Raw genomic sequence first — 22,962 nt, 5'->3', positions numbered from 1 at the left:
ATATAAAAAATAAGATGGCAAAAAAAAATAAGATGGCAGTGATGGTAGTATTTTAAAATATATCAGGTTTTTAAAAAATCAGCAGCCAATAGTCTTTCTGAAAGATACTGATAGTATGTTAGTAAATTTAATAACCTATTTTATAAACTTGTTTTATGTGTATAAGTCACAAATTAATGGAATTTGTTCTAGCCTTTTGTCTTTGGTGCCCTCTTGTGGATTTTTAATAAACTGCTCGTAGCAGCAACAGTTTTTAAAGAAGTTCCTTTTATCTTAAAATATTTGATTTTATAATCTTTATATTTCATTCATCCTTTGACGTGCTTTTGGCTTTGGGAGAAAAGAGAGAAGTCATGGTTAAGGTTGCTATTACCTTTTAATTTAATCTATGATATATCAGTATTGTGCACAGGGGATGTAAGATAATCTTGTGTTTGAAAGCTTTTAATACAATGCCAGGAACTTGTACCGTCTTGCATCAGGGAGCCTCTGAAGTCCTGCCCACACACCTTCTCACCATTTCGGCTTGTTGTGCTGATGAACAAGTCTTTTATGACTCTTGGAGATCCTGAAAGCTTTGATGTAACTTTAAAACATGCCCGTGAACATGCAAAAAGCTAGGATCCATGAAGGCAGACATTTCTGTTTGTAAAGACAGATACGTCAAAGGCGGCAGCTGTATAAGCTCTTGTGCTGCTGCGTTTGCAGTGAAGTAGAAGGACCACCTACTTACAGCAGTGGGAAGCAAGTGCATTCTTGGTACAGATTTCCAGATACTGTTAAGTCTTAGCAATATTTAATGGGCGAATATCAATTTATGACTTTTTTCCCAACCTGTCAGGCTGGAAAGCAGTGCTTAAGGGCAACGATTTGAAGGGGAATATTTCTGATGTTTTCCCAGTAGTTCTTAGCTACAAAACGAGACCACAGTTAGCCAGTTGCTCCTGCTGTGGGCTCTTGCACTTGTAACCCGGAAAGAGTGGACACTGCAGATGTGCGGATAACAGAAGCAATGAATAAGTGCTAGCCTTGCCATGTTTGGAAGTAGAATGTGAAGGGAATGCGTGCCCTGTCCGGTCGCATCAGGAGCTTCACCTTGCCCTAGTGCAGAGTACCTTTACTTTAACAGTGCACAGGACTCTTCCATGGTATGAGGCATACAAGCAACTGCACAAGAGTTCCCTTTGATTTTTGCCTTTTCTAAGTCAAGAGTGATTAAAATCTATTTGGTGACTCAGGTTAGCATGTAAGCACAAGCTCTGGTTTAGTTCTGCATGGGGAGAAAAGTAAAAGATCCCTGCTGCAGGTTTCCCCAGTTTTACGCTTGTTTCCTTGAAGTTGCACTGCACACGCCATGTGGATTTCTTATTTGGCTTTTTCACCGCAAATCAGTTAGTTATTAGATCTCAGTGCCTCTGTCATGTGCGAAGTAGGAAATTCCATCATCATTCTATTTTTTTTGCTTATATATAGCTGGCATTATCTATTTCATTATCTGTATTCATCTATTCGAATTAGAGTCTTTTACAGTTTTTTCTTTAAAGTCAGTTTGGCCTCTTTGGGTCCATAATGTGGTAGTAAATTTTTTTTTAAATTGGAGTTTAGATGCTTTACACTGCTCTGTCAGTTTCTGCTGTACAACAGAGTAAATCAGCCATATGTTTACACATATGCCCTCTTTTTTGGATTTCCTTCCCATTTGTGTTACCCCAAAGCACCAAATTGAGTTCCCTGTGCTATACAATAGGTTCTCATTAGTTGTAATTTTTGTACATAGTATTGCGTGTATGTCAATGCCAGTCTCCCAGTTCATCCCACCCTTTTGCCCCCTTGGTGTCCATATGTTTGCTCTCTATGTCTGTGTCTCTGTTTTGCAAATTTTCTAGATTCCACATATATATGTTAATATATGGTATTTGTTTTTCTTTTTCTGACATTATACTCTGTATAACAGTCTCAAGAGCCATCCACATCTCTGCACATGACAGTTTCATTCCTTTCTATGTCTGAGTAATACTCCATTGTATACATACACCACATCTTTTAATCCATTCCACTGTTGATGGACATTTAGGTCACTTCCATGTCCTGGCTGTTGTGAATATTGCTTCAGTGAACATCGGGGGTGTATGTGTCTTTTTTTTTTTTTTTTTAGTGTCTTTGAATTCCAGTTTTCTCTGAGTGTATACTCAGCAGTGGGAATGCTGGGTCACATGCTAGTTATAGTTTTAGTTTTCTAACGAACCACCATCGATAGTGATGATTCCCACCAGCAGTGTAAGAGGATTCCCTTTTCTCCATACCCCTCTCCAGCATTTATTGTTTGTAGACTTTTTGATGGTGGCCATTCTGACTGGTGTGAAGTGATACCTCATTGTAATTTTAATTTGCATTTCTCTAGTAATTAGTGATGTTGAGCATGTTTGTTGGCCATTTGTATGTTGTCTTTGGAGAAATATCTATTTAGGTCTTCTGCCCGTTTCCTAATTGGGCTGTTTGTTTTTTCATTGAGCTGCATGAGCTGTTTGTATATTTTAGAGATTAATTCTTTGTTGCTTCACTTGAAAATATTTTCTCCCATTCTGAGGGCTGTCTTTTTGTCTTGTGTATGGTTTCCTTTGCTGTCTAGAAGCTTTTATTTTAATTTGGTCCCAATTGTTTATTTTTACTTTCATTACTCGAGGAGGTAGATCAAAAAAGATCTTGCTGCGATTTATGTCAGAGAATATTTGCCTATGTTTTCCTCTAAGAGTTTTATAGTATCTGGCCTAACATTTAGGTCTTTAAACTATTTTATTTTTGTGTATGGTTTTAGGGAGTGTTTCATTCTTTTATGTGTAGCTGTCCAGTTTTCCCAGCACTACTTATTCAAAAGACTGTCTTTTCTCCATTGTGTATTCTTGTCTCCTTTGTCATTGATTAGGTGACCATAGGTGTGTGGCTTTATCTCTGGGCTTTCTGTCATGTCCACTGATCTGTTTTTGTGCCAGTACCATACTGTCTTGATGATTGAAGCTTTGTATAATCTGAAGTCAGGGAACCTGATTCCTCCAACTTTGTCTTTCTTTCTCAGGAATGCTATGGCTAGTCAGGATCTTTAGTGTTTCCATACAAATTGTAGAATATTTTGTTCTATTTTACAATTTTTAAACAGAATGTAAAAAATTCTGTGAAAAATGCCATAGGTAATTTGATAGGGATTGCATTGAATCTGTAGATTGCTTTGGGTAGCATAGTCATTTTCACAATATTGATTTTTCCAGTCCAAGAACATGGTATATCTATCCATCTGTTTGTGTCTTCTTTAATTTCTTTTCATCACATTCGTTTTTTTTTTTTCCTGAAGAATAATCCTTCTCATGCTGTAGTAGTATGCAAACTCAGTGCGACCCCATGGACTGCAGCCCACCAGGCTCCTCGTCCTTCAGGACGAGGGATTCTTCAGGCAAGAAAACGGGAGTGGGTTGCTGTGACCTCTTCTAGGGGATCTTCCTGATCCAGGGATCGAACCTGCATCTCCTGCATTGCAGGCAGACTCTTTACTGCTGAGCCCCTGGGGAAGTACTGAATACTCAACAGGAGTATCTAATTGAATCAGTGCCACTGGGATATGTTCTGTAACGATAACATAATGTTATAGAATTGTATAGGTAATAAAGAATTTAATATCACTTCAAGGAGAGAAGTAAAATAATTAGAACATTGCAAATTAAAAAGACACCCATTTATCTAAGAATAGTCTTTTTCATGTTAGAAATGACAAATGCTTTCTAAAATGTTTGTGTTAATATCCTTTAAATCAGTCAGATAGTAGGTGAATATTTAGAAAAATTTTTAAGGTGGAAGGTATTACAAATGTAAAGATACCTAGTGCAGTGGCTCTGATTATTTCTCAGACCGTTATTGCATAAATCTGTCTCAGCAGTGGAGTAGGATTTCCTAATAATGTTTTCAAATATTTGTATTCCATGTGGATTTTATGATTCATAACCTGGATTATCGTCAGTACTCTGTTTTGCATTCCTGGCACATGATGACCACTGATTGAAAATGCTATTGTATTCCTTACTGGAATTGGCGGCTCTCTGCAGTGGGGAAGCATCTGCTCTGCAGACCTTTTTCTATAAAGTATCAACATGTTTTCCTTCTGCTTTTCTCCTGTAAGAAATAGCAGAGTATGTATAAATGAAGTGTAACTTTAGAAAAACATTATAAATAGCTGTTTTATTATGAAAATGTTAAAAGAATCAAATGAAATTTTAATAGCCATCTGAAAGATCAGGAATAATTTGAGTTAATGATTTAGAAAAGTAAAAAGTGTTAGCTGAAAAGTTTTCAACACCATCACCAAATTATTAGTATTTGAGTTTTCTAATTTCATAAAAAACAACTTCTCATTCCTTCTGTACTTTATTATTTACTGTTTGGATGCCACACTCTCATTAGTGACTTGATTGCTCTTTTTTTTTTTTCTTTTACTGTTAGTTTGTAAATTGGTTTAGCATCCTTTAGCAAAGTGACTATGTAAGTGCAAGTAATACGCAGTAAAAGCTATCCCTTCCAAACTTGATTCAGTGTTTTTATAATTTTATAGGTTATCTAAGCCAGTTATGTGAATCCAGAGATGCAAGCTTCATTATCTCAGCATAGATTCAATTCTGATGCAGAATATAGAAAGATTTCAAAGTATTATTTCACATCAACCAGATGTTATGTTTCTTATTAAATTTAATGGTCACAGTACTGAATCTTACAAGAATGAGAGATAAATGACTCACACATATAAAAATAGATTTAGCTTAGTATTTTGGGAATTAACTGGTTGCAACCGCAGTAAAATAAGATATTAAACTAGCAGTAGATTTTGTAAAAGGACTGGTAGAAAATCAACTTTTTTCTTCCCTCCTTAGTGGAATCTACTGAAAAGAGTAAATCTCAACCTTTTTTGTTAATTTTTTGACCAAAGTGCAAATTAGTTTGGGCTTCCCCGGTGGCACTAGTGGTAAAGAACCTGTCTGCAGTGCAGGAGACTTAAGAGACAGGGATTTGATCCCTGGGTCAGGAATATCCTCTGGAGGAGAGCATGGCAACCCACTTCAGTATTCTTGCCTGGAAAATACTATGGACAGAGGAGCCTGGCAGGCTACAGTCCTTGGGGTTGCAAAGAGTCGGACGTGGCTGAAGTGACTTAGCACATGCAAATTAGTTTACTTATGTGTATATCAGTTTCTTCATCTCTTAACTTAGCAAAATGAAACATGCTGTAGCTAACCTATAGTAGAAATTAACCTAGAGTCGAGAATGTTGTAAATAAATTAAAAACCTTATAGAATCGGAAGTTAGCCATTGGGCTTTAGAATCAAACAACCTGGTTAGAATCCTTGCTTCTCCGCTTATTGGTTATATGATCCTGGACAAATGATTAAACCATTTGAACTTCAGTTTCATCGTTTACACAATGGGGACAGCAGTGTCTCATAGTATTAATAAGAGGATTAAATAGGAGTGACCCACAAAAAGTCCTTAGTATAGTGCTTTTAACTCATTGATGATACCTATTCAACAAATAATCAACTGAATAGTTCTAATTCACAGTATTTTTCCTCCCAGTTTCTCTATAGCCATTCTATGTTTTAAATAACTAGTTGATTTAAATAAAGTTCTGTGGTAGAACCTAGTATATAACATTCTATGCTTTAGCACTACCTCGTAAATAGGGCTTTAATATTAATATAATGGATTTTATAATGAGAACAAGACTTTGTAATGGATACCAGATATATAATTGTTAATAAGATCTGATTACCTCCCTTACAGATTTTATAGTCTAATAGATTTGGACAAGTCAGATACACCTACAGTTACAGTATTGTGTAGTAAGTATATGATCAGCGTAGGTAAGCACAAAAGCTGATATAGCAACACAAAAATATGGCACCTATTTCAGACTTGGGGTATCTAAACTGAGAATGGATGTCTAAGTGTAGTTCTGTTGTAAAAAGAAGTTTTAATATTAAGCATGCCTTTATGTACATATATTAAATATTGTGTGTGTGTGTGTGTATATATATATATATATATATATATATATATATATATGCTGCAGTCCATGGGGTCACAAAGACTCAGACATGACTGGGCAACTGAACAACAATAAAACATTAAATATTATAGTCTTATCATCCTTTAAGAACTTAATTTAAAGGCAGTATCTTCTATGAGGCTTTCTTCATTTGATAAGAGGTAGAGTAAAAGGCCCTGCCTTTTTTATTCCCGTTATTTGCCAACACAGCATTTAACAAATTGCCTTGTAATTTATTTTTCACATGTCAGGCAATTTCTCTTAGACCTCAAACGTCTTAAAAAAACAAAAATGGAGCAAAACTGTTTCTTATTCTTTGTATCTCCAATGCCTAGTCCACTCCTTGACATATTATGAATTTACAATAAATACATGTTGAATGAATTAGTAAGTAATAATATTAATTACTTCATGTATTAAATAAATTTGTATGAAGTCCCTACTGTATACCAGGTATTCTAAGCATTGGGAATTCATCTGTGAAAAAGAAGGCTTCTTTGCCTTCATCAAACTTAGATTCTAATAGTAGAAAAGCCAGGTACAGGCGATGAAAAATATAGAAGGATAAAAGATTGATGGGGACTTCGATTTTGGATTGGTGGTCAGAAAATGCCTCACTAAAGAGGCAACATCTAGCATCTAAATGGATACCTGAGTTAAGAAGAAAATAAAACTGCCTTAAAGAAGAGCATTCCAGGTTAAGAGATCAGCCAGTTTAAAAGACTGAAGAGGAACATGCTTTGAATGCTCAAGAAACAGCACAGGAGGCCAGGCTGGCTGGAACTTGGTGAGTGGGAAGGAATGTGATAGGAGATGGGACTGGCAGATATTACTGGGCCAGATCACATTTGGCCATGATAAAGATTTTGGGCTTTTTGGTAACTGTGACGGGAGGCCAAATGCGGGGTTGGTGAGTCAGAGAGTAACATGATGTGATTTGTGTTTTGAAAGGATCAATCTGCCTGTTACGTGGGAGACTAATGGGAACAAAGAGGGCAAAAAGTGAAAACTGCTAGGAGGTTGTTGTAATAATCTGAGAGACGACAGTGGCTTTGACTAGGATGGAACAAGTGATTTGTATGGGACCCTTTCAGCATAAGATCTGGTGACGTAAGCTGTGAAAAGTGTAAGCTTGCACCTCTACCTTAAACATTCAAGTAGATCAAAATTTAAAAATGTAAATAATGTACATGTACTTGGGGGAATAATGGATTAAGAAATGAAGGAACTAGTTTCTTAGTCCCAGTTCTACTTTTAAATAGGTGTGTGACCTTGGGGAAGTCCCTTACTTTCTGTGGGCCTTGTTTTTTTTATGTATAAAATAAGGGGTTGAATTATTAAACTTCATGATTTTACAGTCATGTGAAAAAGTAAATATACAATGAATACTTATACTTCATGGGGTACTGAATGGAGTACTTCAGTAGATTCAGAGATAGTTATTATAAGGCTTTCTTGTCCATAGGTATTATATTTATAGAAGATTTTATGGAACAGTTACAGTATAAGGTCATAAATTTAAATGCAGAAGTGCAACCTGTAAGGCAGGTTATAAATTCTCAAAGTTTGAAAAAGGGAAAAATTAATAAAGACTGAATTAGCCATGAAGGTAATAGGATTTAATGAAAATGAATTAGCAAGGAAAGACCATCCTGAGTAGTGAAGAAGACATGAACAAAGATGAAGCCTTAATGAGCATAGCATGATATGGTTTATGGCTGCTAGAGACTCATTGAGGTCAGCTGACTCTATTACGTGATACATGAACAATGGGAAAATAGGTTGACTATATAAAACAAGATAACAAGGACATTAAAATCTACGCAGCTTTGTTTAGCTTTCAGTGCAGGTAAGAACTGGGAGCCATTATAGATTCTTTAGCAGAAGAATATAATACAAGTAGAAAGATTGGTGTAATATGTATACTTTAAAAAGGTGAAACTACCTTATTCCTAGTAGCATGGAAGCACTTGGCATACCTTTTCTCATTTAATCATCATAACACCAATGAAAGAAACCCAACTTCAGAGAGTTTAAATAGCTTTATTAAAAGGTCTTAAGAGGGCTTCCCTGGTGGTTCAGTGGGTAAGGAATCCACCTGTGATACGGGAGACCCATGTTTGATCCCTGAGTCGGGAAGATCCTCCAGAGAAGGAAATGGCAGTTCACCCCAGTATTCTTGCTTGGGAAATCCCATGGACAGAGGAGCCTTGTTGGCTGCAGTCCATGGGGTCATAAGAGTCGGACACATCTTAGTGACCAAATCACCAAGCAAAGTCTAGTAAGTGATTTGAACTAGGATTTGAACTAACATCTCTCTGATTCTAGAAGGTCGGGGTGCTCTTCCTTCAGTTACCCAGGCATGAGTTGAGAAATATGCTCAGGAGCAGTGGGAATGGAAAAGAGACAGAACCGAGAAAATTTTTTTGAAGAAGAGCTTGTTGACTGTTGCTATATAGGGAATGAAAAAGAGTAAACCCACGAAGACATTGAAAGTTTACTCTCAGATAGCTAAGGAAGACACCTGTGCTTTGCAGTGGTTGTTTTGGGGGCTGGAGGCAGACTAGAAGGGCCATGGAGATGGATGAAATGATCTCATTTGAGATTGTTGAGTTTCAAACATAATTAAGCTTGTAAGTAGTAAATAAAGTCAGGAAGATTTTCAGAATTTGGGAGTCCTCAACACATAAGATAGTTGAAGGCATTAGAATGAAGAAGTCTTCTAAAGGAAGAGAAGCTCATGAAAGACAAGCAAAGGACTTGAGAGATAATGCTGAGTTTATACTGTCGGTTTAGGAAGAGGAGGGGTGTCAAACCGCCGAGAACAACGTGGATGTTCCTGTTCTCCAATATTTGCATTTTAACTTTCTGTCAGAACTTAGGTTTTGTTTGTTTGTTTCTACTTAAAGTGAAGTAGATATAAATGAATCTCAGTGCATGATCGAGTTTTTCCAAATAGCACATTGCTTGGTTTCTCAAACAGAATTTGTTAGTTTAGTTTTGTGGCCCTATTCCAGTTTATCTTTTGGTGAACGTTCTAAAGAACATTTTTTGGGTCATACTTATGTCACTGACTTGATTCTTCTGTGAATTTCATTTAAAAGCCAATGGCTGGGATATGACAACAAAAATATAAGCAACAAAAGAAAAAGATAAATTGGACTTCAAAATGAAAGCTTTTGTGTGTCATAGAAACTATCAAAAGAGTAAAAAGAAAGCCTGTAGAATGAAGAAAAGTTAAGTTGAAAGTTAAGTCGCTCAGTCCTTTGTGACCCTGTGGACTGTAGCCCACCAGGCTCCTCCATCCATGGGATTCTGCAGGCAAGAATACTGGAGTGGGTTGCCATTTAATAATTGCAAATCATATATCTGATAAGGGATTAATATCCAGAACCTAAAAGGAACTTATTTGGCTCGACAACAAAAACAGCCTATAACACTAAATGAACAAAGGACTTGAATAGAGATTTCTTCAAAGAAGATATACAGATGGCCAATAAGCACATGAAAAGATGCTAAACATCACTAGTTTTTCAGAAAATGTAAATCAAACCACAATGAGATACCACATATCCATTAGGATGTCTGTTAGCAAAAGGTGGGGGTGGGGGTGGGGGACAAGTGTTGATGAGAATGTGGAGAAGTTGCAACCCTGTACACTCTTGGAGTATAAAATAGTGCAGCCAATGCAGAAAGCATATAATTTGCACTTCCAAGTGCTCTCAAAAGAATTGAGAACAGGGACTCAAATACAGATCCCCCTTAATGTTTGATGAGGTTATGTCTTAAGTAACTCACTAGTTGAAACTATGATAAAGTCAAAAATGCATTTAATGTACCTAACCTACCAAAACACCTAGCTTAGTCTAGCCTACCTTAAATGTGCTCAGAGCACTTAGATTAGCCTGCAATTTGGCAAAATCATCTAACACAAAGCCTATTTTATAATAAAGTATGGAATCCCATGTAATTTGTTGAATGCTGTGCTGAACCATAGCATTCTGTGAAACACAGAATGGTTTTATAGGTACAGAATGGTTGTAAATGTATGGGTTCTTTACATCCCCGATCCCGTGGCTGGCTGCTGCTGTCACAGAGTTTCATGAGAGTAGCTCCTACCAAATGTTGCTAAGGCTGGGAAAAGGTCAAAATTCAAAGTACTGTTTCTACTGAATGTATTTCTCTTTTGTACTGTTGTAGCATTGAAAAATCCTAAGTTGAACCATTAGAAGTCAAGGACCATGTATCTATAGATACTTATATACCAGTGTTCAGAGCATTATTCATAATAACCAAAAGGTGTAAACACCTTAATGTCCATTAACAAGTGAATGGATAAACAGAAGGTGGTGGTGGTGGTGGTGGTGATGGTGGTTGGGTGTGCGTATTTGCACACACACGGTGGAATACCATTCAGTCTTAAATGAGATTCTGACATCTGGGACAATTTGGATGAACTTTGAAAACATTTTGCTAAATGAAATAAGCCAGACACAGAAGACATGATTCTACCTATATGAGGTGCCTAGAATAGGTGAATTCATTGTGACAGAAAATAGAACAGAGATTCCATACTTTCTACCAGAAAGTAGAATAGGATTGGGAGAAGGGAGGAATGAGGAGTTAGTTTTTAATGGGTACAGAATTTCTGTTTGAGATAATGAAACATTTTTGGAATAGGGTGTTGATTATTGAATGACACTGTTGAGTTCAGTTCAGTCGCTTAGTCGTGTCCGACTCTTTGCGACCCCATGAATTGCAGCACGCCAGGCCTCCCTGTCCATCACCATCTCCCGGAGTTCACTCAGACTCACATCCATCCAGTCCATGATGCCATCCAGCCATCTCATCCTCTGTCGTTCCCTTCTCCTCCTGCCCCCAATCCCTCCCAGCATCAGAGTCTTTTCCATTGAGTCAGCTCTTCACATGAGGTGGCCAAAGTACTGGAGCTTCAGCTTCAGCATCATTCCTTCCAAAGAAATCCCAGAGTTGATCTCCTTCAGAATGGACTGGTTGGATCTCCTTGCAGTCCAAGGGACTCTCAAGAGTCTTCTCCAACACCACAGTTCAAAAGCATCAATTCTTCGGCACTGAGCCTTCTTCACAGTCCAACTCTCACATCCATACATGACCACTGGAAAAACCATAGCCTTGACTAGACGGGTTCCTAATGCCATAGAACTGTGCCCTGAAAAATGATTAAGATGGTAGATTTTATATTATGTGTATTTGTAATAATTTTTTAAAAGCTAATGGCTTTTGTAAAAGTTATAAACATTATTAAGGCTGTTATAATAGTGCCAACACACTCTGTCTTTAATGTGCTGTCTTTTATTTATTTTGTTATATGTTCTTTGTTGATTATCTACCTTACCTATCTTCAGTTCAGTTCAGTTCAGTCACTCAGTCGTGTCTGACTCTTTGCGACCCCATGAATTGCAGCCCGCCAGGCCTCCCTGACCATCACCAACTCCCGGAGTTCACTCAAACTCACGTCCATTGAGTCGGTGATGCCATCCAGCCATCTCACCCTCTGTCGTCCCCTTTTCCTCCTGCCCCCGATCCCTCCCAGCGTCAGAGTCTTTTCCAATGAGTCAGCTCTTCACATGAGGTGGCCAAAGTACTGGAGGTTCAGCTTTAGCATCCCAAAGAACACCCAGGGCTGATCTCCTTTAGAATGGACTGGTTGGATCTCCTTGCAGTCCAAGGGACTCTCAGGATTTTTCTCCAACACCACAGTTCAAAAGCATCAATTCTTTGGCGCTCAGCTTTCTTCACAGTCCAACTCTCACATCTATACATGACTACTGGAAAAACCATAGCCTTGACTAGACGGACCTTTGTTGGCAAAGTAATGTCTCTGCTTTTCAATATGCTGTCTAGGTTGGTCATAACTTTCCTTCCAAGCAGTAAGTGTTTTTTAATTTCATGGCTGTAGTCACCATCTGCAGTGATTCTTTAAGAACAACTGGCCACCTTCAGTTTCATCAAACAATTTCTATTGCTTGAGTTTTAATTACCTAAAGCTTTACTTTGAATTCCTTAGGTTATTTTGGATAGTTGGTGCTTAGGATAACACTGTATGTATGTCCTTACATGAAAATTAGTAGTAATAGAATTTTTTCATTATTAAAAATATGATAATGCTCATTTCTAAGATATCCATCTGTGTAAGAAAAGCCTGCCTTTATTGCTGTGTTCTGCCTGCAGGATGAGGATGAGCTGGACTCCCACACCATGGTGAAGACGAGCTCGGAAAGCGTGGGAACCATGCGGGCCACAAGCACGATGAGTGAAGGGGCCCAGACCATGATCGAACACAGCAGCACTATGTTAGAGTCTGACTTGGGGACCATGGTCATAAACAGCGAGGATGAGGAAGAAGAAGATGGAACTATGAAAAGTATGTGGCTTTTTCCCCCACTGAATATTAATCTTCTGTTTTGAGAGTATGCTTCTATAGAAACCAGGATAGTTCTGTGTTACTTGTTACAGCCAGTTATGGAAGATTTTGTTTCTTGACTTTATTTGATAGTCTAGAAAGAAATGAACCTACAAAATAGAGAGAGACTCACAGACTTAGCAGATGAACTTATGGTTGCCAGAGGAGAAGGGATAGCTAGGGAGTTTGGGAAGGCCATGTACACACTGCTACACTCAAAATGGATAACCAGCAAGGACCTGCTGTATAGCACAGGGAACTCTGCCCAGTGTTACGTGGCAGCCTGCGTGAGAGGGGCGTTTGGAGGAGAACAGATCCATGTAAATGTATGGCCGAGTCCCTTCGCTGTTCACCTGAAACTACCACAACATTATTAATTTGCTATACCCTCAATACAAAATGAAACGCTTAAAGTTTGAGGGGGAAAAAGCAGTGAAAGAAGTACGGCACAAGTAAGTTTTCAGAATTTCTTTTAGTACAGCAGAAAGCCGCTCCTCTTTAACTGAGGGTTTATGGAACTTTTTCTATTGAAGGATACTAATCCAAAATTTAATTTGTAAAGTATTTTTGAGATAGAACGATAGAGATAAAAAAAATTCCTCACATTTGCTTTTCCGATTAAAAAAGTAAACCTAAAATTCCGTCCCAAATAATACAATATAATATTATTTCATGTTGTCCAGATTATCAGTGAAGCTGCTGAGGGAAGACATAAGGGCTAAGGTGGGAAAAGAAGAAACACTAGAAAGATGAATCAAGGGACAGAGATACTCATGCAGAACATTCAGCTTGCTGCATACTTACTACTGCTCGTCACGGAAGAGGCACAGTGCCAGGGGCGCTGCAGGGCCGAAAGGACGGTTAAAGCATTCTTTCTGATCTCCTTTGCTTACAGAGTGATGAAGACAGAGATACTTTCGCAGGCTAGCATTTCTTTTTGTATAAACGTGGCTCTTTAAGATTGCAATTAACAATGTAGGACATTGTGATTTCTCAGTTACAGACAAAAGCAGATTAATTACCTCTTGATGCCTACTGACCTTTTTCTTCCCTCACTACCCTAGTCATATGTGGTCAGTGTCAGAGTCTAAGCACAGGCTGTTTTTCACTACATAGGACTTCTTCCGAAGGGCACAAAAGCAGCAGTATATGACTTCTTGCACTGTAGAACCTATAGAGTTATAGTCAAGTGATTTGCTGATGGTGTAAAATGGATATAGGTAGGAATTTCCTCTCCAACATTTTTGTTTCTTTTTGCTGCTCCCCTCCCGCCCCATCCCCCCCAACACGCACACCCCATGAGGAGGCTGCTTGATAAGCTCATAGCTTCGAGTCATTTGGCTCACTGCCGTTGCTTTCTTCACATTCCTTAGTAAACATACCCGTTATGGTTGTATACTTTGAAAGGGAGGGTTGTGAAGCACAGGATGAGAACACATTGCCAGATATTGATAATTAATCCTGGGTGGAAAGAGGTGTGATTTTTTCTTTTTTTTTTAATCTTCCATGCTGATGGGTTTCCTGAGCCTTTGCCCTGGAAAGCAGTCTAACACTTGCATTCCTAGCTGAGCATATTACTAGAATAGGGCTTCTGAATGCTTAACATGCTAACAGACTACTCTGGATGGTCTTGTGGCCTCCAAAACCAGCTTATGTTAGGGTGCAAGTCATATGCCCTGTAGATTGAAAAGACAGATAAGGTCATTTACAGCACGCTTCCCATCAGCAGGTACCATCGGTTTTCCACAGCTGATAAAATTCTTCTAAGTCAGGTTTTCTGATTCTTAACAGACCAGTAAGATCATCGAGTGCTTCCTTCTATCTTCAGAGAGCTACCGAGTTCCTTACGACGCTACATAAACAACTTTTCCCATGCAGTCCATATAGTTGAACATCATCATTTAAACAGTAGTTAAAAAATGAGTATATATGGAATTGAGTTCACATTAGATTATTCTGTTTCAAGGAAGAGATATGTTATAATGATTTATCAGACCTTATGCTTTAAAATAACAGAGTTCCACATGTTTTGTATAATGACTTTTAGCTTTGACAACCACAGTAAACATTCAGATTATGTCATAATTTTATATCCTAAGCATGATTTTTTTTGGTCATAGAAGTCTTGGTTCTTTATTGAAAGCTCATTTTTAAATGGAGCAGATAGCGGTTTATGTAGTTGCTTTATATGCTTGAGCAAGTTTTAAATCTCATGAGCCAAGTTTCCTTGTATTTTAAGTTTCCACAATTTAGACATCATTCTATAATATGAGATTTCCATGTACCCAAAAATTGAACCAAGTGATGTTAGTGTAACCCCTGGTTTTGTCATACTGTAATATAGCAATAGTACAGAATGTAAGGAAGTTACTGAGGCAGAACTTACTTTCCATGAAACTACATAATTAGTTTTAGTTTTAGTTTTGTCTTTCCTCATGATGTTAATCTTTTTTAAAATGTCTTAGATTAGTTGGTATGAGCTCTTAGGTTATGTTAAAAGTTAAAGAAAGCCCCACATGGTAATATGTCTTTAGCATTTTTGTTCCCTAAAAAGATTATATATCTATATATTCCCTAAAATATGAAAGTATTTTATAGTTTTCAGTTTTCTAAAATATCTACAATGTTATATGCTGAAAATTCTGGTTTCCAACACCTTTACCATTGGAGCCTCAAAAGAGTTGCCCAATTTAATATTCTTAACAGTTTAAATTATGTCTGCATACTTTTTTATACCTATATCCATGAAGGTAGAAATTATAGGCCTGTTTTCCTTACTTCTTAGAAGTGTGATGACTTAACTCTAGGAAGCAAAGTTGTTAAAAGATCTTTTGAGGGAAATGGAGAAAATGACAGAAAATATTAAAAAAAAATTTTTTTTTAAATGGGCATAGACCTGGAGAGCTCATCCAGAGAGCTCTGGTGCTTGCTTCCAGCAGTGCCTGTGTTACTCTTACTGTCCCTGCCCCGACACCCCCCCCCTCCGCCCCCCAGCTCTGCCTCTTCCCATTCCCGCTTCCCTGGGCTCTCCTTACTCACTGGATGTCGCGGCTTGAGCTTGGTAACCCAGGTCTTTCAGAATCTGGCATCAGCCAATATTTGCCAATAGATTTCTACTGCATTACATATTATCTTTTATCCAGAGTAGTCTATGCCAGTTGGAATTACGAGGTTGACAGTAAGTGTAAGCAGGTTGGTTGTCATTAAGGAAATCAACATTTAGGATTTTTTTTTATCCAGAGGAAATAGATTAGGGTCAGGTCAGGAATCCATTGTCATTAAATTGATAAACTAGTAGAGGTTATTTCTTTGTGGGTAACTCTAGAAGAGCAAAACTCATGCAGCAAAGAAAGAGTGGGGGCCTTTTAGCTTGTTCAGATCTGCCGTGTTCCTACAGTAGAACTTTCTGGCCTCTCAGAGCTGGGGCTGGATTGGCATATAAGAAATCAAACGGCAAGGTGATGTAACGATCAGGGAACACTCAACTGATTCGATACCTCCTGACTAGGAGTATGATCAGTAATGTGTTGCAACTTGCAGGTGAGAGAATTGTATTCCACTGTTTGTGAAGTTTGATGTCTTTTTTTAAGAAAATGAGGGAAATGCCATGTAAGCAAGATGAAGTTAATTTTTATTTTATTTTATTCATTTTTTATTTTCAGAAAAGAAAGTAGAAGGTAAATTTCTCAGGCTATAGCTGGCAACCCACTCCAGTACTCTTGCCTGGAAAATCCCATAGACGGAGGAGCCTGACGGGCTACATACAGTCCAGGAAGTCGCAAAGAGTTGGACACGACTGAGCGACTTCACTTTCACAGCTATCATTAACTGCAGGTCTAGTGTGGGCTGAACATTGTGCTTGGAACTTTACATACATTATCTCATTAACTTCTCACAAGGACTTTGCAAATACCGTTGTCACTATCATTTGCCACTAAGGAAACTGAGACTTGGGAACATGAAGTGACTTGTCCAAGATTTCATAGCAGATGAGTGGTAGACCCAATATACAGACCCAGGTGTGACCCCCAGATCACAGTATTGCTGTGGGCCAGTGAACCTGACATCCCCGTGGGCAGGCTGTCTAGAATATTCGTGAGTCCTTTAGGAAAGGAGACCTGAATTGTTGTAAGTCAGCGTAGGTTAGTGGGGACAAATCATATCAGAGTAATTTGATTTCCTTTTTTGACAACATTGCTAAACCTCTAGATCAGAGAAACTGCTAGATTTGGATATTGTGTTTTATCATTTGAGGAACGTATTTTACAGTGGTTTTGATGATACCCTTGTAGACACCATGTAGTATGACCAAGCTGATGCTTTTATTATGAGGGCTGAGCAGTTATACACATATAGGCTTGCATCAGTCAGTGTTTTTTGGAGGACAGAAACTACGCATTTTAAACACAAAAAGATTTAAGTCAGAGTTTTGGATATTAACAAAATCAGCAGAGAGGTTGGAAGAGAGGGCTGTGTAGGCTGGGCCTCCAAGAATGACTCCCACCCCCACAAAAGTGACTGTTATGGAACTACTACTATTACTACAGTCAGGAAGCTAGTGAATTCAGAGGCTGCCTTTGGCACTGCTGAATTCACTAATACAGATTGAGATCAAACCCCTGTTGCTATTCAGGGATTGGAAAGCTACCACTGAGACTGCAGCCACCTTTTTAGCACCTGTGAGGCTGATGACTGGAGCTGGAATGCTGCTGTAAAAAAATCCCATGTCTGCATAGCTGTGCTGCTGGAAGGAAATGGCTGCGATAGCAGGCCCCTGTTCTCTGCCTTGTTTCTTGCTTTCCCAGTCATGAGAGAGTACACTTACCCAGGACCCTAGGTGCAGGGTGGTGTTTAGCTTTCCAGCCTGTACAATAAGAAGGCTCACCAGAGGCAATGACAGTCGTTACTTAGTTTCAGCCAACTGTTAGGCTTCCCTGGTAGCTTAGACAGTGAAGAATTTGCCTGCAGCGGTGGAGACCTGAGTTCGATTCCTCAGTTGGGAAGATCCCCTGGAGGAGGGAATGGCAACCCGATCCAGTATTCTTATCTGGAGAATCCCCATGGACAGAGGAGCCTGGCGTGCTGCAGCTCATGGGGTCGCAAAGAGTTGGACATGACTGAGCAAACTAAGAATTTTTTTTTTTTTTTATTAAAAACAGTGAAAGAAAAATTCTTAGTTTAACTAAGAATTTAACAGTGGTTATTGCAGTGCTCACTACTCACACAGGAAATCATTCCTTCCATTTAACTAAAATCCTGGGCTTCGATTTGTCTATTTCCTTTTATTTTGCCCTCATTGGAGATGGAAAACAGCTGGTCACCATTTTCTGTGCAAGACCTCTTCATGTATACTTGGATACTTACTAAATCGTATCCTCAGACTTTTTCTGGCTGTACATTTCATTCCCTGGTGGCTCAGATGGTAAAGCGTCTATCTACAATGCGGTAGACCTGGGTTCAGTCCCTGGGTTGGGAAAATCCCCTGGAGAAGGAAATGGCAATCCACTCCAGGACTATTGCCTGGAAAATCCCATGGACAGAGAAGCCTGGTAGGCTACAGTCCATGGGATCACAAAGAGTCGGACACGACTGAGTGATTTCACTTTCTTTCACTTTTCTTTTAACCTTTGTGCAGGTATTATTTACTAAGCTTTTAATCTTTTTCTGAAGAGCCTCTAGATCATTTCCATGTTGACTGTGTCCTCCTTTGTTTCATAGCAGAGTCTGATGTTAAGAAAAAGCTGATGTTAGTAGCTTCTGGACTAACATCCTGGTTTACACATGCACATACACACACACACGTATGTATACACACACACACGCACGCACGCACACACGCACGCACGCACGCACGCACGCACGCACACACACACACACACACACACACACACACACAGACTCGCCTCAGTCATGTCCGACTCTTTTGACCCCATGGACTATAGTCCGCCAGGCTCCCCTGTCCATGGGGAGATTCTCCAGGCAAAAATATTGGAGTGGGTTGCTGTGCCCTACTCCAGGTGATCTTGCCAACCCAGAAATCAAACCTGTGTCTCTTAACATCTCCTGCACTGCTAAGCGGGTTCTTTTCTATTAGTGCCACCTGGAAAGCCCCTTCTATATATACCCTATTCACTGTACTCTTGGCAACAAATTAAAGGACAGATTTTCTGGATCATTAATCAGGTGGAACACCCACATCTTAAATATTTTTAGAACAAATTAGATAATATTCAAAAACCATTTGATAATGAAATATATTATGCTAAGTGAAGTGAAGTGTTAGTCACTCAGTCATGTCCAACTCTTTGCAACTCCATGGACTGTAGCCTGACAGGCTTCTCTATCCATGGGATTTCCCAGGCAATAATACTGGAGTGGGTTACCATTTCCTACTCCAGATATTATGCTAAAGTGATGATTATTTCATTTCTACATTTGACTGTCTTTGTCATACTCATGTTAAGAAATTAAAAATTAAACAGATTATATTTATGTTAGATTATTCTAAAAATTCTATATTTAAATTTTCATGACAGTTTTTCATCTCTTTAGAAGTCATGTGTAAATTAGAATAGCTAGTGAATAATTATGAGTAGACTGACATATTTTGTAAAAGGTATGATATACCATACAATTTACTTTCCTTGTGTGTGTTTTAGGGAATGTTTGAAGGAGAGGAAATAATTTTTTTCTTTAAAATTTCACATACACAAAAGAATATAATGGTGATTATTTTATTCCTTATTGCTAATGGGATTTTAGTTCCATAGCAACTAGTTGAAGAAATTGGGACCAAAATTGAAGGATGAAGTAATTTTGACCATTAAATTTATTATTAAAATAAAAAATATATTTTTATAAGATAGGGTCAGAATTCAACCATAACTGGAGAAATTGATGTCAATTTTATGTGATTATTTTCTGTGTATTTAAAAAAAGTATTCACCATAGCAACCACAATCACATATGACAGTGGTTACTGTCTTGAGATTTCCTGCTTCACTCTCCTGTTGGAGGGCCTCCTATTTCTTTTTTAAAAAACAAATTGTAAGTCAGAAGCATCATCTTCTTTGTCTGTGAACACGAGCCTCCTTGGAGACTCAACTGCACTCTGTAGACACGTGTTTCATATGGTGTAGTTAAGTATGACTGGCCAATTACAGCTGCTCCATCCCGTTAACTTTTAAAACATGTGTGGGCGTGCTCAGTCATTAGCTCCTCTGTCCATGGGATTCTCCAGGCAAGAATACTGGAGTGGGTTGCCATTCCCTTCTCCAAGGGATCTTTCCAGACCCAGGACCCTGCATCTCCTGCATTGGCAGGCAGATTCTTTACCACTGTGCCACCTAGGAAGTCCAACTTTTAAAATATACCTAACCTATTTTCCTCCTTATAAATTAAAAATTGTTTTTAAAATTTTCTTTGTATGTAAAAAGTGTATACTCTAAATGTTGATAGTAGGTTTTAAACTAAATGATGGAAAATAGTTAAAAGTATAAGCACATACATTTGAAAAAATTGTGTAGAGGGATGTCTTGGTTAATGATACCTTGTTTTGACATCATCCAAACAGAAAAATCTAATGAAACAGACTACTATAAAGTCGCTTCAGTCGTGTCCGACCCTGTGTGTCCCCATAGACGGCAGCCCACCAGGCTCCCCCGTCCCTGGGATTTTCCAGGCAAGAACACTGGAGTGGGTTGCCATTTCCTTCTCCAATGCATAAAAGTGAAAAATGAAAGTGAAGTCGCTCAGTCATGTCCGACCCTCAGCGATCCCACGGACTGCAGCCCACCAGGCTCCTCTGTCCATGGGATTTTCCAGGCAAGAGTACTGGAGTGGGGTGCCATTGCTTTCTCCGATGAAACAGACTACCTCCTTTTATTTCAGTTGATTTTTGGACTTCTGTTAACTTCCTGTGAAAATGTTTATTTCTAATGTAGAAATGGGTTATTTTTGAAAATTTTGAGTGTGGACCCTGACAGTCATTTTACCGTAGATTTTGAGATTGGCCTGAAATGTAGTGATAATCGAACCACTAAGTAGTAGTGAATTCCGAGTTTCAAATTGAGGTGTTATGTAGTTGCAGTTAAAATCGAAGGTTGCTGCTCCTATATCTTCCTATATCCTCTGCTTGGGAACAGAAATGTAATAATTAGGGAGCAAATTTGGTAATAGGTACCAGAAGAACCAAATAACAATGGGTTAAATAGAGTGGGATGAATTTCTTTTCTCATTTAACAGAAAATCCAGAAGCAGAGTGTCCTGCATTGGTAGAGGGATTTCATGACATCATTAGAGAGTCTTTCTTTAGGGTAGATTCTTTCATCTTTAGGGTAGTACTCTCATCTTCCTGCTCGCAGAATAACTGTCAGATCTTCAGCTGTTAAGTCTGCACTCCAGGCAGAGAAGAGCAAGAAGAAACAGAGGGGCGATGCGTGTATCAAGAAAACAGAGTTTTCCTAGGATCCTTCTTCTTATGTGTCACTGGTCAAAACTGAGTTACATGGCCTCTCCTCCCCACAGGAGAGACCCCTGTCATCTTCCGAAAGGGAGCGCCTCTGGATATTAGGTTATGATTTGTTCACTGTGAGACCCTAGGATGTTTGCGGTGGCTCCTATAACTGGGAAAGGAGCTTCTGATTAGGATCAAGTTAGAAGGAGGCTCAGGACTGTTGTGAATGCAAAAGGAGATTCTTGGAATAAAATTTCTCAGCGATGTCCTTGTTTTCTTCTGTCAGCCCCAAGTATTGTTCTGCCTCTTTCCTTCCTGTTGCCACCACTCATTTCTTGTGGGCCTTTTACTTTGACTGATTGCAGAAATGTTTACAAAATTGCCTCATAGCTCATCCTGAGCCAATAGTGTTATCTAGTTTTCATAATACTAACTATAGTTTTAAAGCTACATTAGTGCTATTACAAATACACTCTGGATTGGCCGTGTTACTGTTAGCAGTGTTATGTCCGATTTTAGAGGATCATTTAGAGACTGGAATGTCTCCATAGGCCAGTAAACCAGATGGCGATGCGTCTCAAAAACATGTCATACGAAAGGAGCTGTCGATGTTTCACCCGAAAAAGATAGCCAAAATGGAGACATTATCTGTCTTCAGATATCTGAAGGACTGGTGTATGAAAGAGAAATTCACTTGAAACATGAGTTTAAGTTGTAAAAAGACATACTTCAAGTTCACAGTTTAAAAAAGACTTTCTGTAACTTAGAATAGCCCAACAGGCTTCCTTGTGGAGAAGTGTACGTCCTGTCACAAGCAATTTTTAAGTTGACAGGTAACTTATTATGCGGAGAACTGCATAGGGAAGTGTCTTTGTGGTGGTCACTTAGGGTTTTGTTTGAACTTTTTAATTTTTGTACTGAGGTATATAGCAGATTAACAATGTTGTGATAGTTTCAGGTGAGCAGCGAAGGGAACTCAGCCATACAGATAGATGGATACTTAGTATCTTTTTGGGGGACACTGGGGCTTTAAGGAATCAAGTTTGAAATTCGCTGGGAAAGTCTAGTTATTCTGTTTATTCTCTAATCATTCAGCATAGGGAATGAGGAGTCACTGAAAGATCCTAAGCAGAAGAAAGGCATGATTTGATTTGTGCCTAGAAAGGTCACTACATCGTCCGTGTGACTAAAATAAAAACTGAGGTAAGGCACGGACACCAGTTTGGAGGATGTGCTACAGTGGCCTCGGCAAGAACAGACTAGAAGCTTAGCTAAAACAGTAGCGGTGGCAGATAGAGCAGTAGCATTGAAAACCTGATGATCAGTTTGGTTTGATGGGAAAAGAGAGTCTGGGTTCATTCTCGACTTGATCACTTTGGGGATTAAGTAAAGAATGTTAACTTTGGCAGACAAAGAACATCTGGAGAAGCCTCAGGCTTGAAGGAAAAGATCTTGGATCTAGCTTTAGAACTGGTAAATTCAGGGTAACTCTAATTCACCGCAGGTCCAGGAATTGAGCTGTTGAAAAGTTAGAGAACCTAGGAGCAAGGTCTGGGCTGGAGAAATAGCATTAGGGGGCACAGGTGAAAATTTGACAGGTGAAACCATGGGAGTTGCAGGAGGAGGTAGAATCAGCTAGAGAGACTGTGAGGAAGTAGCCAAAGAGGCTCAGGAGGAAGCTGGGCAAGTCTTAGCAGCCATAACTCCTCACAGCTGATGCTGGTCCACAGGGACAACAATGTCGGCTTGAAGGTTTTATGGACAAAGGCTGAGGTTTAAAATGTTTCCTTTCTTTGACAGATTTCAAATGTATTTGAAATGATTTTCAATAAAATTATGATAAAGATTCTGCCGAAATTCTGAGATGTTTCTACAATCTAAGGATATTACAGATCTCTGCCTTATCATTGGGTGAAGGCAATCTATTTGCCTTAGATATTTTTGTTATTTCATTCTTATTTTACTTACTATATTTTCTTCATT

The 22,962-nt window shown here is 38.7% G+C and overlaps 1 protein-coding gene across 4 annotated transcripts in view; it reads left to right on the top strand.

Moving 5' to 3' along the window:
- The window catches only part of STK3 (serine/threonine kinase 3), a 310,699-nt gene that overhangs the window by 215,744 nt on the left and 71,993 nt on the right, over window positions 1-22,962 (top strand). For all 4 annotated transcript variants that reach the window (XM_018058284.1, XM_018058281.1, XM_018058285.1 and 1 more), the window contains one exon: window positions 12,293-12,485. In XM_018058284.1, coding sequence (XP_017913773.1) covers window positions 12,293-12,485 — 193 coding nt within the window. The remainder of the gene's footprint in view (window positions 1-12,292; window positions 12,486-22,962) is intronic.

The sequence above is a fragment of the Capra hircus genome, chromosome 14 (assembly GCF_001704415.2).
Source record: "Capra hircus breed San Clemente chromosome 14, ASM170441v1, whole genome shotgun sequence".
In the NCBI taxonomy this organism is placed as follows: Eukaryota; Metazoa; Chordata; class Mammalia; order Artiodactyla; family Bovidae; genus Capra; species Capra hircus.
Note: the sequence above shows the minus strand (reverse complement) of the source record. Positions and strands in the feature narration are given on the sequence as shown.